The sequence below is a fragment of the Anopheles coluzzii genome, chromosome 3 (genome assembly GCF_943734685.1).
Source record: "Anopheles coluzzii chromosome 3, AcolN3, whole genome shotgun sequence".
Taxonomy (NCBI): Eukaryota; Metazoa; Arthropoda; class Insecta; order Diptera; family Culicidae; genus Anopheles; species Anopheles coluzzii.
In genome coordinates this window covers 90,826,393-90,840,170 of record NC_064671.1, presented here as the reverse complement: position 1 = coordinate 90,840,170, position 13,778 = coordinate 90,826,393, and the positions used below count along the sequence as shown (strand labels likewise).

The 13,778-nt window shown below is 47.8% G+C and overlaps 3 protein-coding genes across 3 annotated transcripts; 2 read left to right on the top strand and 1 right to left on the bottom strand.

Annotated features, from left to right (window-relative positions):
• Window positions 1-1,952: 1,952 nt before the first annotated feature.
• On the bottom strand, window positions 1,953-3,368 carry LOC120958577 (probable DNA-directed RNA polymerase I subunit RPA43). The gene has a single exon (XM_040381478.2). The coding sequence runs from the start codon at window positions 3,230-3,232 to the stop codon at window positions 1,997-1,999; it is 1,236 nt and encodes a 411-aa protein (XP_040237412.2). The 5' UTR covers window positions 3,233-3,368; the 3' UTR covers window positions 1,953-1,996.
• A 230-nt stretch (window positions 3,369-3,598) lies between these two features.
• LOC120959602 (trafficking protein particle complex subunit 5) lies at window positions 3,599-4,552 on the top strand. The gene is made up of 4 exons (XM_040383100.2): window positions 3,599-3,884; window positions 3,961-4,087; window positions 4,164-4,346; window positions 4,433-4,552. Exons 1-4 carry the CDS (start codon window positions 3,715-3,717, stop codon window positions 4,529-4,531), a joined length of 579 nt encoding a protein of 192 aa, XP_040239034.1. The 5' UTR covers window positions 3,599-3,714; the 3' UTR covers window positions 4,532-4,552.
• A 2,411-nt stretch (window positions 4,553-6,963) lies between these two features.
• On the top strand, window positions 6,964-13,503 carry LOC120959598 (interaptin). Its single transcript, XM_040383093.2, has 4 exons — window positions 6,964-8,117; window positions 10,111-12,539; window positions 12,605-12,751; window positions 12,824-13,503. The coding sequence occupies exons 1-4, from the start codon at window positions 8,063-8,065 to the stop codon at window positions 13,073-13,075; spliced, it is 2,883 nt and encodes a 960-aa protein (XP_040239027.2). The 5' UTR covers window positions 6,964-8,062; the 3' UTR covers window positions 13,076-13,503.
• Window positions 13,504-13,778: the final 275 nt, after the last annotated feature.

Sequence of the window (13,778 nt, the reverse complement as noted above, 5' to 3'; positions counted from 1 at the left end):
TCGAGCTTGCCGAGGACACCAAAGCATCCGGTCGAACTGTTGTAAGGGCTCAATAATGGTTCGATTGATGCTTTAAACGTCCCAGCGCAGTGCGAGCCTACACGCTCCGTTTGCCGGGTTTGCCCTTCAAATCCCCGAAAAGCTGAAAACGTATAAAGTCGTTGATCGAATTTGCAAAGATCAATAGAAGAAGAAGATGAGGATATGGAAAGAATTTATATATATAGTCGTGCAAATATCTATAAAGAAAGTAGATAATATATAAAACCATGCAGCAGAAGAAGAAGGTCGATCACACACCACAACACATTCGATGCAAAGCAGGAATGCAATGAATCATGCATTGGCACTCAGAAACCATCTCCCCCATCAAAGCAAAAAACCATACCAGTGACGATTCAGAAAATGCCATTTTCGAACCAGCTGAAGCAAGAACAAATAATTTAAATGGAAAAACACAAAACAAAACAAAACACATGGCACGTGCAGGCGCGTTCAGGCGAACCATTACTGTTGCGCGCCATTACTACACGTGTCGTGTACACGACGGTACAACATAATGTATGTATTCTTATTCAAAATATTCATGTTTTACTGTTGTATCGATACACAACCAAACAAGAAATGGGAAAATGTGTGTGTCTGTGTGTGAGTATTTAATAAATGGTGCAGTGTAAACCACGGGCACCACACTCACGCAAAGGTAGGGCTAACGTTAGTGTCGTGTGTCAGTGCGCGACACCTCATAAAGACTAAAATGTGGTGTGCCGAAAGGGAGAAGAAAACTGCAACCGACACCGTGACCGATTCAAACGATAATACCACAGGCAGCAGTTACGAAAGCAGCACACTTCATTTGCCATTTTGCAGCTACTTAATCATCTAAAAAAGAGGAGAAAACAAAACACTAAAAGCTTACTACCCGTTAGCATAGAGAAAGGAAGAAAGCCATGAGAGACACGGAGTGTCAAGGAACGGAAAGCGGAACCTACGGATCACGCGAATAAAGTGATCCTGCGAAAGGAGGTGAAAAATAATATGTAATAATAATGAAATACAACAAACATGCAGAAAACAAAAGAAACAAATGCGCGTGCAGCCCTTTTGTGGCGTGATGTGTGTACAATTGTGTAATGGAAATGAATTGAAATTTGAGGATTTCTTTCAATTGATTTCTTTTCCGAAACCAATACACATCCCACACGACGCCGACCCCCGGCACTCCCGGCCCGGGAAAGGCAAATGCACCGGACCCCGATAGACACAGCCCCCCACACACACTCTCCCTCTCTCTCTCTCCAAGAAAAGAGCAACGGAAAACGGCATTAAGCGCTGCGCAGCAGTGTGCGCTGCTGTGCCCATTATAAATATATGCAAATAATATATAAATTATATTGAAAAAACAGAACAAAACAGAACAGAACAGAAACCATTATAAAAGTAAAGCAGAGTAAATCTCAAACCCCCGCGAAACATGGATTATAATAGGAACGAGGTGTGACAGAGAGAAAGTGTGGTGTGTGCGGGTGCGACGGCTGGCTGGTGCACGTGCACTTGCACGGCAAGCCCTAGCGGCCATTTTAAGGGCCAGTGCCGGCGCCACCAGCCGTCTGCACAGGCCACTGGTGTGGAGTGTGTGTGGAGTGTCGGATGCTGAAATAGCAAAACGTTCGACAGAAAATATATAAAACAGATGAAAGCAAGATGTGGAGAGTAAGAGAAACTGAGGAAAAAAAAAGAGAAAACGATATTTGTAAAAAGCAAATATTTATAATTCTAATAAATTATGAGAGATGAAAATAAGATCATAAGAACATTGGGCGTGCATTTTGAACTCACCTTGGCTGGCAACTTGCTGCGGGGAAAGAAAGTTCCTTTTTCTCAACCTTCACCCTCTTCAAGCCCGGATTTGGACCAACCGGATTGTGTATTAAATTTAAAACGTTTCTTTTTTGGTTTCTTTTTATGGAAAACAAGGCTTATTACGTTCTATTATTTATTCAGCGTTTTTCTTCTTCTTTTTGCTACTTTCAGTGGGTTCCGTTTTGATGTGCACTACCGTATCGTTAAGATCGAACCGGATTTTGCGCTTTTTCGCCGGCGTCGTCGTTTCACCATTGGCCGCATCGGCTGAAGCCGGAGTTGCCGCACTACCATTGAGGCGGACACCATTCGTGCCGTTCTTCTTCGACTTGGCCTTGCCTTGGGTGCTGCCGGTGGGCTGCTGCTCCACCACGGCGGAAGGTTCGTCGTCGTCGGACGATAATACTTCCTGCTTGATTCGCACCGTTTCCACCGGTCCACCGGTCGATTTCTGAGGTGACTTTTTCTTCTCCTTCTTCTCTTTCTTATCCTTCTTCTTTTTGTCCTTTTTGCTGCTCTTTGTGCTCTCCGTAAACTCGTCGCCAAACATTTCGCCGAGCAGCGACTTGATGAGAAGACTTCTTTCATCGTTTTCCGATTCGCTGCTGCTTGAATCGTCCATGACTGGCATGCCAGCAGTAACACCGTTCGTTGTTGCCGGTGGTGTTGTTGCCCTCGATACCGCTTCCGGTACCTCCTTGCTCTTTTTCGACGCTTTCTTTTTGTGTGTTTTCGGTTCCTGCTTGACGATGGTGTCTGTCTCCATTGCGATTTCCTCTACCTCGTCGCAGTCTCCATTCTGTTCGCCCGGTTCCGTCTTGATGCGGACCGGAATGACTCCGTTCAGCACCAGCTCACCCTCGATGACGGGTAGTTCGCTTTTCATGTCGCACGAGTTCACGGTGAACGAAATGTCCGACCCGTTCTTGAGCGCATGCAGCCTGGCGGTTTGTTGGCCCAGCTTGACCGTCACGTTGAACACCCGGTAGATGACGGCACTGACAAAATTCTTCGAGACGTAGTTCACCGTACCCCGCAAGGTCGAACCGATCCGGGGCTGAAACACGTAGTAATCGATCGTGGTACGCACGTGCAGGTACGGGCTGTCCAGCCGCAGCGCGGACAGCGCATTGTCGACGCGTATCTTCGCATAGCCGAGCACGATCCCGTTCAGCTTCGCGTGGTACCGGCCGATCTTGTCCGTCACGCAGCGCTTCACACCTTTGACGATGTGCTCGCAATCACGCGGCCGCAAGCTCAGGATCTCGTTCAGCTGCACCGCGGCCACGCAGGACAGCGGATCAGCGGTTGATTTCTGCAGCTCCTCGGCGGAAAACTTGGTATATTTTGCAATCGTTGTTCGGTGCATGTTGGTTGCTGGGGATGTTTTTCCTATTGCGCGACACTTTTCCCGGTTTTCCTAGTTGCACATCATCCCCCCGCTGGAAAGCGTGGTAATATTTATGTTATGATCTTGCGGCCCAGCTGTCAGACTTCTGGGATGAGTGACAGTTGCTTTGACGGATGGTGAAATATTTCAACGTCAGCGAAACACTACAACAGCAGATGGTGTGTGATTTGTAAAATGCATTTTACATTTTAAATTGCGCGTGCTTTTATGGAGTTATTTACACGATTTTAAATGATTTATCTAATTTTCTCTTTATCGTTAATGTAGATATGATTAGTTCTAAATTTTATTTCGAAAGTTTTCCAGTTTGCATCGTTGCACTTGTTCCCAGTTGGGTGACAGCGTTGGGCAAAAGCAAAATGTAAACAAACCGTACTCGCTTCTGGGGAAGGAGAAAACATTCACCCTTGGAAAAGCAGTTTGTGCTCGAGCAATAAACGATGGAAAAGATTAATCTTAATCTTTCCACCCGCCCAAAGGCGAGCATCCTGGATAAGCCGCTGAGCCGCGGAAAGGGTGAGGTGTCGCTGAGCAGCTACGCCCTCCTGTTCTCCGAGCTGGTCCAGTATTCACAGAGCCGTGTCAGCACCATTCCCGACCTACAGACGAGGTAATTGCTCCCAAAATGCAAGATGCAAATGCTTTGAAGCTGCATTCTACAGCCCCGTTCCCGTTTTTAATTGCAGGCTGCACGATATGGGCAAGGATGTGGGATGCCGCATAATCGATCTTTACTTCGTGCGCGAACGCAACTCGAAGCGCGAGACGAAGCTGATCAACATGCTGCTGTTTATCAAAACTACACTGTGGAAGGTTCGTTTGCAAAACACACGAATACGGCCATGGGGAAACAGTATGAATCATGAACAGGTTCTTTTTTTTTTAACAGACTCTCTTCGGCAAAGAGGCCGACAAGCTGGAGCATGCTACCGATGATGAATGCACCTACTACATTATCGAAAAGGAACCTTTGGTGAACAAGTTCATCAGCGTGCCGAAGGACAAGGGTTCGCTAAACTGTGCCGTCTTTGTGGCCGGCATCGTGCAGGCGGTACTATCAAACTGTGGTTTCGTAAGTATTGGTTGGCTATGGGGCACACATTTGGATGGAATTTAATTTGGAGTTTCTTTTGCTTGTTGCGTTCCTCTTCCTCGCAGACATGCCAGGTTTCCGCCCACTGGCACAAAGGCACCACGTATATGGTAAAGTTTGAGGATCATGTTATCAGCAGAGACAAACAGCTGGAAGATAAATAAAAATGTATTTATTCCATGTAACTCTCCGATAGGTAAGACAGCTTGCAGACATGAAGCGATATGGTATATTTGAAAGAAATTAAATATTTCCTTAAGTTTGAGTTCCATGCTGGATATTCCCATAGTGTGAAAGCTTCACTTGATGCTGAAATCAATCTGTAATTGTATCTAATCTAAAGCGTAATTGTTCTAACAAGCCCATCAAGCTCTGTGGTATAAGAACATCCCTATAATATAACACTTTCCTATTTTCCTAGAGGGTCACATTGATCATAAATCTAGCTCTTAACGCTCGTAGTTTCTATTGCCAACTTGCTCGTCACGGTGTAATTATTTGTTCCAGGCATTAACGAAAACGTTCGCTTTCCCTTTCCGGAATTTGAATTTCGATGACGAATATCCTTCCATGCTCTGGTCTTAAGATGATAGTCTAATTGGGGGACAAATGTATGTTACAAACCCAACACTCGCATGTCGTAGTGTGCTCTATGGAGCGCATCCACGACTCCGATCGGACTTCGGCTATTGTTTGTTCGATTCCAACTCCGACTGCATCCGAACTACTAGTTCCGCCCGGAGACGGAGTCGTTGGGAGTCGTTCAGAGTTGTCCGGAGTCGCCCGGAGACGGAGTTCTCTCCAACCGATTCCAGACGACTCCGAGTGACTTCAGACGACTCTGAACGACTCTGAACGACCCCAGGCGACTCCCGGCGACTTAGGACGATTCTGAATGTTTCCAAATAATGCCGGGCGGACCTACTTTCCGGAGTCGATTCCGAAATTATCGGAGTTGGATCGGAGTCGACTCCGGTTTTTTGCCAACTTTACTCATAACTACTCGCATGATCTCATTCCTCTTCTTTTTCCAGTCAGTGGAGCACAAGATGGATGAATTATCGGTGGTGTGTAGAGTCTTTTGAGGAACTTGAATTAAAACAATGTATTTATTTGTCAATTTTGAATACTCTTGGACCAGGACAGTCCTGCTATGGATCTTTTTTCGACTTAGAGAACGTTGTGAATCTCAATATGAAATGAGCAACAACGTATTAAATCAATCCACAAATGATTTCAGTGCAAACATTTGCATCGCAAAAATGCTCACGTTCATCCTCTTTGACCACTCAAATGTCTTGCGAGGTAACCCGATTTGCGGGAATTAAAGGGAAAAACTCGCATGCAAAACCGGCTAGCACAATAATCCAGAAGGAGAAAAGAAAGGAAATGCAAATTTTCCATAGTCCATATTTCTAATTCTAATGCAGCCGGGCTGTCCGGGCGAGCAGATCCCCGATCCAGAAGCTACCCGAAATGGGACGACAAGCAGCCTTGCTCTTTAAACCGGTCCCAATCCCGGCACAGCAAATTATCATAAACATCGTGCGACAGGGCAGGACCGACCGACCGTCCAGAAGAATTGCAAATTCGCATTCCATTTCATATCATCTTCCCGTTGTCGTTGGTTTTGTTTTGTTAATCTTTCCTTTCTCGCTACCCATTCCTTTAAGCACCGAAAACAGCCTGTATCTCCAGTGTCTTATCCCTTTTTCCTTTCGGTCCTTTTTCGTGCGCTCTTTCGTCCTTCGGAACCGTTCGAAACCGAAACTGCGTATTTAATTCCCTTATTACATTATTCCTTGCTTCTTTCTTTTCGCCGTACACTTCCCTCCTTTGGCGTTTCCTCCATTTCGTTTCGCCGTGTCCTTCTTGCAAACGGGGACGATTTTTAAATAAGAAACGGTCACGAAAGATGCGAGAAAGATGCAAAAGGAAGCAAACCAGCTGATTTTTTCGGCTTTCAACGTTGTACATAACACTACCACCACCACCACACTGACACGACGTCTTTGCTGGCGGGAGATCTCCTTCCAATCCGTTTGAGGACGAACGTTTGTGTGCGGTTTGCTTCCTGCCGTCTTTGAAGAGCACACACCCCGGGGGACAGGGGAAACATGTCGAAGCAAATAGGAGTTTCCCTCCAAAAAGCCAAGGGTACCCAGGGGCAGCTGTTGTTGACTGGCATCTTGGAAAGTACGTCCCGGTGCGTTGCAATTGCAGCATTGAAGCGATTGCGACGATAAAAGACGCTTTTCAATGGAAAGCGTTTTGAATGATTTATGTTACGACAATAAGGTTTTTGTGCACACGTCGAACATCGTGGCCCCTTTTTTTGGCGAGATCTTTTCCCCTGTTTGTGGGATGATTGATTCGGGCGAAGGTTGTGGCAATCAATTTCAATTATTCTACTTTAAATTGAATTTATTTGTACTTTATTTTTGAATCATACTAATTTCTAATTTCTATTGATAAGAACCATCTCTACGTATTTGATGAATTTTATTAGTTTTAAGCTAAATCATCTTCTTATTTTGCACCATTTATTGCCTTATTAATGCATCCTCATTGATCTATTTCTTCCCCTTTTTAGGATCCAGCTGCAGACGGATTTCTTAAAGCGCAACCCGAACCCCAACATTATAATCATTGATTTACACAAACCTAACCGTCACCTACAGGAGCCATAAAACGGTTGGCACACGGTCCCTGCTACCGGCCTCGCTACGATCTTCTCAGTCGCAAAACGACCAAAACCAACCCCCTTTAAAAAGCCCGCCAACCAAGGACCATACACCTTGGTACATAATGATATTACCCCACCGTTCCTTATCCGCTTAGTTCCTTTACGACACGCGCCAAGAAAAAGATGTCCTGACGTCGATATCGTGCCCTTTCTTTTCCTTCTTGCTGCCTACCTGCTTGCCGCTTTAGCTCTTCATGCGTGCAACCCCCTGTTTGCTGTGCCTGGACCCGCAATAGCGCTATATACCGGGCAAACCGGGTATCGTTGTGTGAGTGTTCCCTCGCTCGAGGTTGCCGTTTGATCGGCGTTGAACGGGCAGTGTGCATTTTATTCGTAACGGAACCACAGTCAGGAGCGCATCGCTAGAGCGTCGGTTAGGCAAAGTTTCACTTGCAACTTGATTTTTCTTTCGGCCTAGTTTAGTTTAGCGAGGATTAGTGTGTGTGTTTGAGATTGTTTTATGAAACGGAAAGGGATATACCGAGTTAAAGAACGATTCAGAAAGCATGTGATTTAGGAAAGTGTGAACTGAAAGTGAATTTATAGCTATCCCGTAACTAAATATTGCTCAACACGGATAGAGAGTGTGTGTCTATGTCCACTACAACGAACCAGCAAGTACCAATGATCCGCAAAAGCAGACAAGAACACACAAAACGGCAATAGAAAGTTGAAAAAAGAACCGGCACCACCCCGTCACCACCATCCCGATTATGAACAAAACAAGCGGTTTAACAGCCTTCTGTTAAGTTTGGTTATTTTCATTAAGTTTACCTGTTTGCCGAGGACGAGTCCCGGGAAGGGCGAGCAAAAGTTGAGCGATTTTCGTTTCGTTTTTGTGTTTGTTTCAAACTTTTTTCGTTTTGAGCACGTTCTTGTGTTTTTTTCGTTGTTTTTGTTTTGTATTATCGCCTCCCCCGCACCCGTTACCCCCCAAAACACTATATAAATGTTGAAGATGTCGTTCTCGAAGGCGAAGCTGAAGAGATTCAACGATGTGCCAGGTAAGTGTCCGTTTTGAGCTTAATTCCTTTTCCCCATACAGCCTTTCTGATCGTTCAGGTTCGAATTGAATTGAACGAGGAAAACAATCCCATTAAATATTCCTTTCCCAACGAAACGTCTTCGTCACAACGGTCTATAATGCACATTCTGCAAGTCCCGCTCCCTTTTCGCGTGATTGTTGCTTGTTGCCACTGCGCATTCTTCCAAGCTTCCTGCGCGCAACACTGTGTGTGCGTTACGCGCAGGGCCGGATATATTGCGTGAGAAAACGCGCGTCCCCTTGGTAACGAACGGCTGATGTTTGCCCCTCGCAAACGAAACGTCCTTTTTACGGGCGACAACACACACACACACACGCGCGCGCACAGAGGGGGAAAAGCGATTTTTACCCGTCATCAAGTATTGTGCGCACTGCTTGATTGCGTATGCATGCTGGTTCATAGGGGCGATTTTGAACGGACAAAGCGAAGGGACCGGATTGCAAGCTGAAGAGCTGCTAGATGGATGTGCAGCGTGAGAAAGTGTTTGAATGTAATTTCCCGCGCAAACTCGACTCGAGCGGACGGGGGGAGCGCTATGGAGGAATGTTTTGAGGATGAACGATAATTGATTTCTGTTCGATTCATCTTGACTGGAGAATGTTACAACAAGAATAAGGAAGAATAAGGTTGAGCTTAACTGCACATACTACCCTACAGCAGTAGGCTATGCCTTAGTTAGCGTGTCAGGCAACGGACGCAGGTGCGTTAAAATTCAAATTCAACTCAACGGCGTGTGTCGTTCGCGCACGCGCGCGTATGTCGCTATGCACGCGACTTTCCTTTACTGCGCCCACACGACAGCAACTCTTATCTATGTATCTTTACTACTTTATCTTTTTTTTTCTAAAGAATGTTAAAATCATTCCCCCCAACGAAATAACACCGATCCGACCGTTACAAGGAACGATCGTAGCAACCACGTGCGCGCCAGTAATTACGAGCCCAGCGCGCAGCAATTAGATGCCTCGAGGGCCGCACCATTTCCGGAATGGGTGTGCGATCCCTTTTTCCCCCCAGTTTGAACAAGCGCTGCACACCTTTTCCAACTGTTTGTTGGTTCATTCTCTCTTTTTTTTTTTGGGGTTACGCTAAGACCTTCCATCGGGAAGAACAAGGAACAAGTTCAAAGGTGGAAGGCGCGCGCGCACACACCTTTTCTTTGCCGCTGCGTGTGACGAACCGCATCACGCCACGGTTCACGTGCTCTGATGCGTATGATTAATGAAGTTGCGAGTGGAACGCGGTGTGGTGTGTTGGTGGAGACAAGAAAAAAAAGAGTTCCTTCTTTGAGTTTTGTATCGTTTTTGTATGAGTTTTTAATTAATCATTTCTGGCTTTCTACTCAGAAAAAGGCAGAGTGTCACACTACACTTTGGGTCGTTCAATTTTTTTCATATACAATAACTATTTTTTTTCCTCCCCTGAGAATGTACATCTCTTCCAACACCAGATTGTTTTCATGTGAGTTTTGATAGCTTTTTTTGTTTGTCCGTGAGTGACGAATTCTCTTTCATTCTACGCACCAACAATGGCCAGGAAGTGTGAGCGGACATTATGGCAAAAGCTGCAAGCTGCTCATTGTAAGACTGGGTTAGATCCCGAACCAACCGACTGTCCACCAAGTGTCGAAAGATGTGCCACCAGTAATGCTTACTGGTGCGTGACCTAAAGCCATCTGTCCAAACAGACCGAGGGAGGGGGTAGATAAGACAGTTCTCGACTGCGCACGAGCCTTGCTGCTTAACGGTCTTAAGAATAAGTGTTGGGGGACACCCAAGTAGAGGCACAGTTTGCCGTCTGCCTTTTGTAAGACAGGCCCAGCGGGACATCAATTGGTTTGAACGTTGACGAAATGCTACACAAGGAATGTCGTTCCTTGAATTTAGCATTATTTATGATCCATAGTTTTTAACCGTTTTTGTCCACTTTCTTTCCTCCTTCTCCCAACCAGCCGTTTCGTCTCCTTCAGCGTTCGCTGAACCGAAAGAGAAGGAGCTCCCGAAGAAGTCAAAGAAGGAGGACAAAATCAAGATCGGTGGCAGCATGGACGCGGAGTCGATCAAGACGACCAAAAGCGCCCTCAGCCTGTTCCGGACGCCCTCGCTGCCCCGTCGCCTAAAGTTCAAGCACATCTCCGACCTGACGCCGAAGAAGTCCTCCGCCAAGGAGGAAAAGCTGAGCCGTCTCGCGGAGTGTGGCAGCTCGGAAAAGGCACCGGAAGTGCCTGCCGCCAGCAAAGTCCCACCGATCGTGCAGCTCTACAACAAGATCGACGTTAACAAGGAGGCGCTCGCCAAAGCGCGCGAAGAAAATGAGCAGCTGCAGGCGAAGATGCAAGAGCTGCGGGCGGAGCATCAGCGGGCCGAGCTCGATCGGATGAGTTTGATCGCGGAAAAGGACAACCAGATCATGCTGCTGGAGCGTGAGCTTACGAGCATTACGAAGGCGGACGAACTGCTGCAGCACATTGCGGAGGGCTGTCTGGAGAAGGTGAAGGAGTACGAGGGAGAGATCCGCGAGCTGCATCGGAGCTACGAGCGGCAGCTGTGCGACATGCACGACTCCAAGACGGAGCTGGAAATCCGGTACGAGGAGCTGCTGGTGGTGCACCGGATGCTGCAGAACGATTACGAGGTGATCGAGGGCGAGAACCACTTCCTGAACGAGGAGCTGGTGGCGCTGCGCGAGATCCTCGAGGCGCACGATGTGGAGCTGCAGCGCAAGACGGACGAAATTAAGCTGATGGAGGATGGGTTGAATGAGCTGGTGATCGAGGGACGGGATCTGAAGGAGCAGGTGCGCTATCTGAAGGCACAGGCCGAGGAGGATATGGTGCGGTACGTGGAGGAGGGCCGCAACACGATCCGCGAGATCGATCAGCTGCGGCAGGAGAACGCCCGGCTGCTGACGAAGGTGGCGGAGCAGGTCGCGATCGTGGCGGGCATGCAGGAGGAGCTGAACGAGCGCCAGTTCGAGATGGACGATCTGCGCAGCGACATCCGGAACGAGTTCAACCAGGAGCTGACGGCGCTGTGCAAGAAGCACGAGGCGCAGGTCGCCACCATGACCGAGCTGAACGAGATGAAGATCAAGGAGTGCGAGTCGATCTTTGTGCTGGAAAAGTCGAAGCTGGTGAAGGAGCACTCCGACCGGGTGAAGCGGCTGGAGCAGGAGCATCAGCGCGAGCTGGAGCGGATCGGCGAGCAGGCAGAGGAGAAGATCCGCATCGCGGACATCCAGAACGAGGAGCGCGTGAAGGCGCTGGAGCTGTCGATCCAGAGCTCGATCTCGGCGGCGCTGGCCGCCGAGAAGCTGCACTGGCAGAAGGAGCTGGACAAGTGTCAGAAGATTGCGGAAACGGAGATCATGCAGTGTGAGTTCGAGAAGCGCGACCTGCGCACCCTCTGGGAGGCCTCGAACGAGGTGATCAAGGAGAACGAGAACCGGCTGGCGGAGCTGGAGCGCCGGCTGAAGGTGGAGCTCGAGCCGGGCGCAAAGTCGCGCGACGAGCTCGAGACGGAGGCGCGCGATCTGGCCCTGGAGTGTTCGCGGCTCAAGACGGAGAAGTACAACTACCAGCTGACGCTGAACAACACCCGCTCGACGGTGAACATCCTGATGGAGCGGTTGAAAAAGTCGGACGGCGATGTGGAGCTGCTGAAGGCGGAGCTGGAGCAGGTGCTGCGCAGCAAGGCGGAGACGGAGACGGCCAATGGCAAGCTGCGGGAGGAGCTGGTCGAGTATCAGCGTGTGCTGGGAGCGCTCCGGACGTCTTCCACCGCGCTCGAGAAGGAGATGCGCGACAAGAACGAGGTGTTCGAGAAGCTGATGAGCTCGGAGGAGGAAGCGATACTGACGGTGTCGCAGATCGGCAAGCTGTTCAGCGAGCGGATGGAGGAAAGCATGGGCCGCTATCTGGAGATGTACGAGGAGCTGAAGAAGAAGTACGATGCGCGGGAAGCGTACATCCAGGATCTGAAGGCGCTGCTGGACGAGTTTGCGAACGGCATCGAGCTGGCCCGCATCGAGCTGGACACGAAGGACAAGAAGATCTTCGAGCTGGAGAACGAGAACAAAAACATCAAGCTGGAAAACATGACGTTCCGGTTTAAGTGCGAACAGTTCGAGAAGTACAACCAGGCGGAGAGTCGGCTCGGTGCTGGAGGCCCGGTGGAGCAGGAGGAGCAGGAGGCAGTTGACGATGATGAACGGTTGGTGCCGAACTTTTTGATCGAAAACATCATCAACCAGCTGGAGCAGCAGGAACAGCAGCAGCAACAGCACCAGGGTGGAATGTCGGAGAAGCAACCGCTTGGTACGATCCACGAGATGATCGAGAGTGCAGGCGGTGATCAGAATGGATCAGAAATCATCGAAAAGGTAAGGTGTTTTGTAGCCCGAAAATGGAACTTTGTATTTAAACTGCTTTCTCTCACATTTTAAAGCTAAAGGAAACGGAAGAGAAGCTACGCATTGTGGAAGAGTTTGCCAAAGAGACCTCGGACAAGTACACGGAGCTGCTGGAAAATCAGAACAATCGCCAGAAGATGAAGAACCTGGAATGCAATAAGGATCAGCAACAGCTCAAAGCGGTACGTTTTATCTTAACCAGGATGAGAAACTTATACTAAAGGTCCTCTTTTTCCTCTCCCCTTTCATTACAGAAAATTGCCAAACTGCAAGAGCTGAACAAGAAGCAGGAAAACACCATCCAGAACCTTCAACAGCAGCTGTCCACCTTCGATTCGCCCCAGAAGCTGAACGGTTCGATCAAGTACCTGTCGGCAACGGCCAGCCCGAAGACGCCGAAGAAGCAGCTGATCGTGTCACCGTTCCCCGGCAAGGAGAACCGCTCGCCGGCCCAGATCGGTGTGTTCAGCCCACGGTCGAACGTGCTGCGAGCACGCAACAACTAATTGTGATCGGCCAACGGTTGTGCTGGTATGGTTGGCACAATGGTACGAAACTGAGATGGTCAGAGGTTTCCTTCCACGTAACGGCGACTGCGAGATGCGATGTAAACGAAGATGTAAATTTAAAATTATTTATTTCCGCCCTCCGCTCTTTCCGCAGTAAGAGCTGTTCCCCATATCCCCTTTAATCCTACTTGTGCTTCTCGAACCGTGGATGGAAAGGAAACATAGTGACCGAAAAACAGATACAGACATTCTTACACCCGATACGTGTGAAGAATAAATCAGAAAAATTTAGAAAAAAATATTCCAAATTTGATACTTTTGGCTTACGAAATGAAAGAACAGATAGCATGTGAAAGTAATGTAATGTAGGAATGTAATAAATAAACACTTGCTCTTACCTACTAATAAACACGATGTACTAATTGGCTGGTTTTTGTACGGTTTAATGGGTTGACCGACAGTTCCGAACGTTGTTTTGTGTCCTACATTCTTCTGGAAGATCGATGTAAAGAATTGATAAAGCTAATAAAGCATTTAGATAAAGCCTTTATAATTATAGTCATTTTCTTAGCGTCAAGTAAAGTACGCTAAGAGCATTCTTCTGTTTGTTATCACTTCATTAGGCAAATCAGTTTCTACTGGCATTACATTAATTAACTGTGCTTTAAATCGACATACTTTCCGTTACAAAATTTGAAAT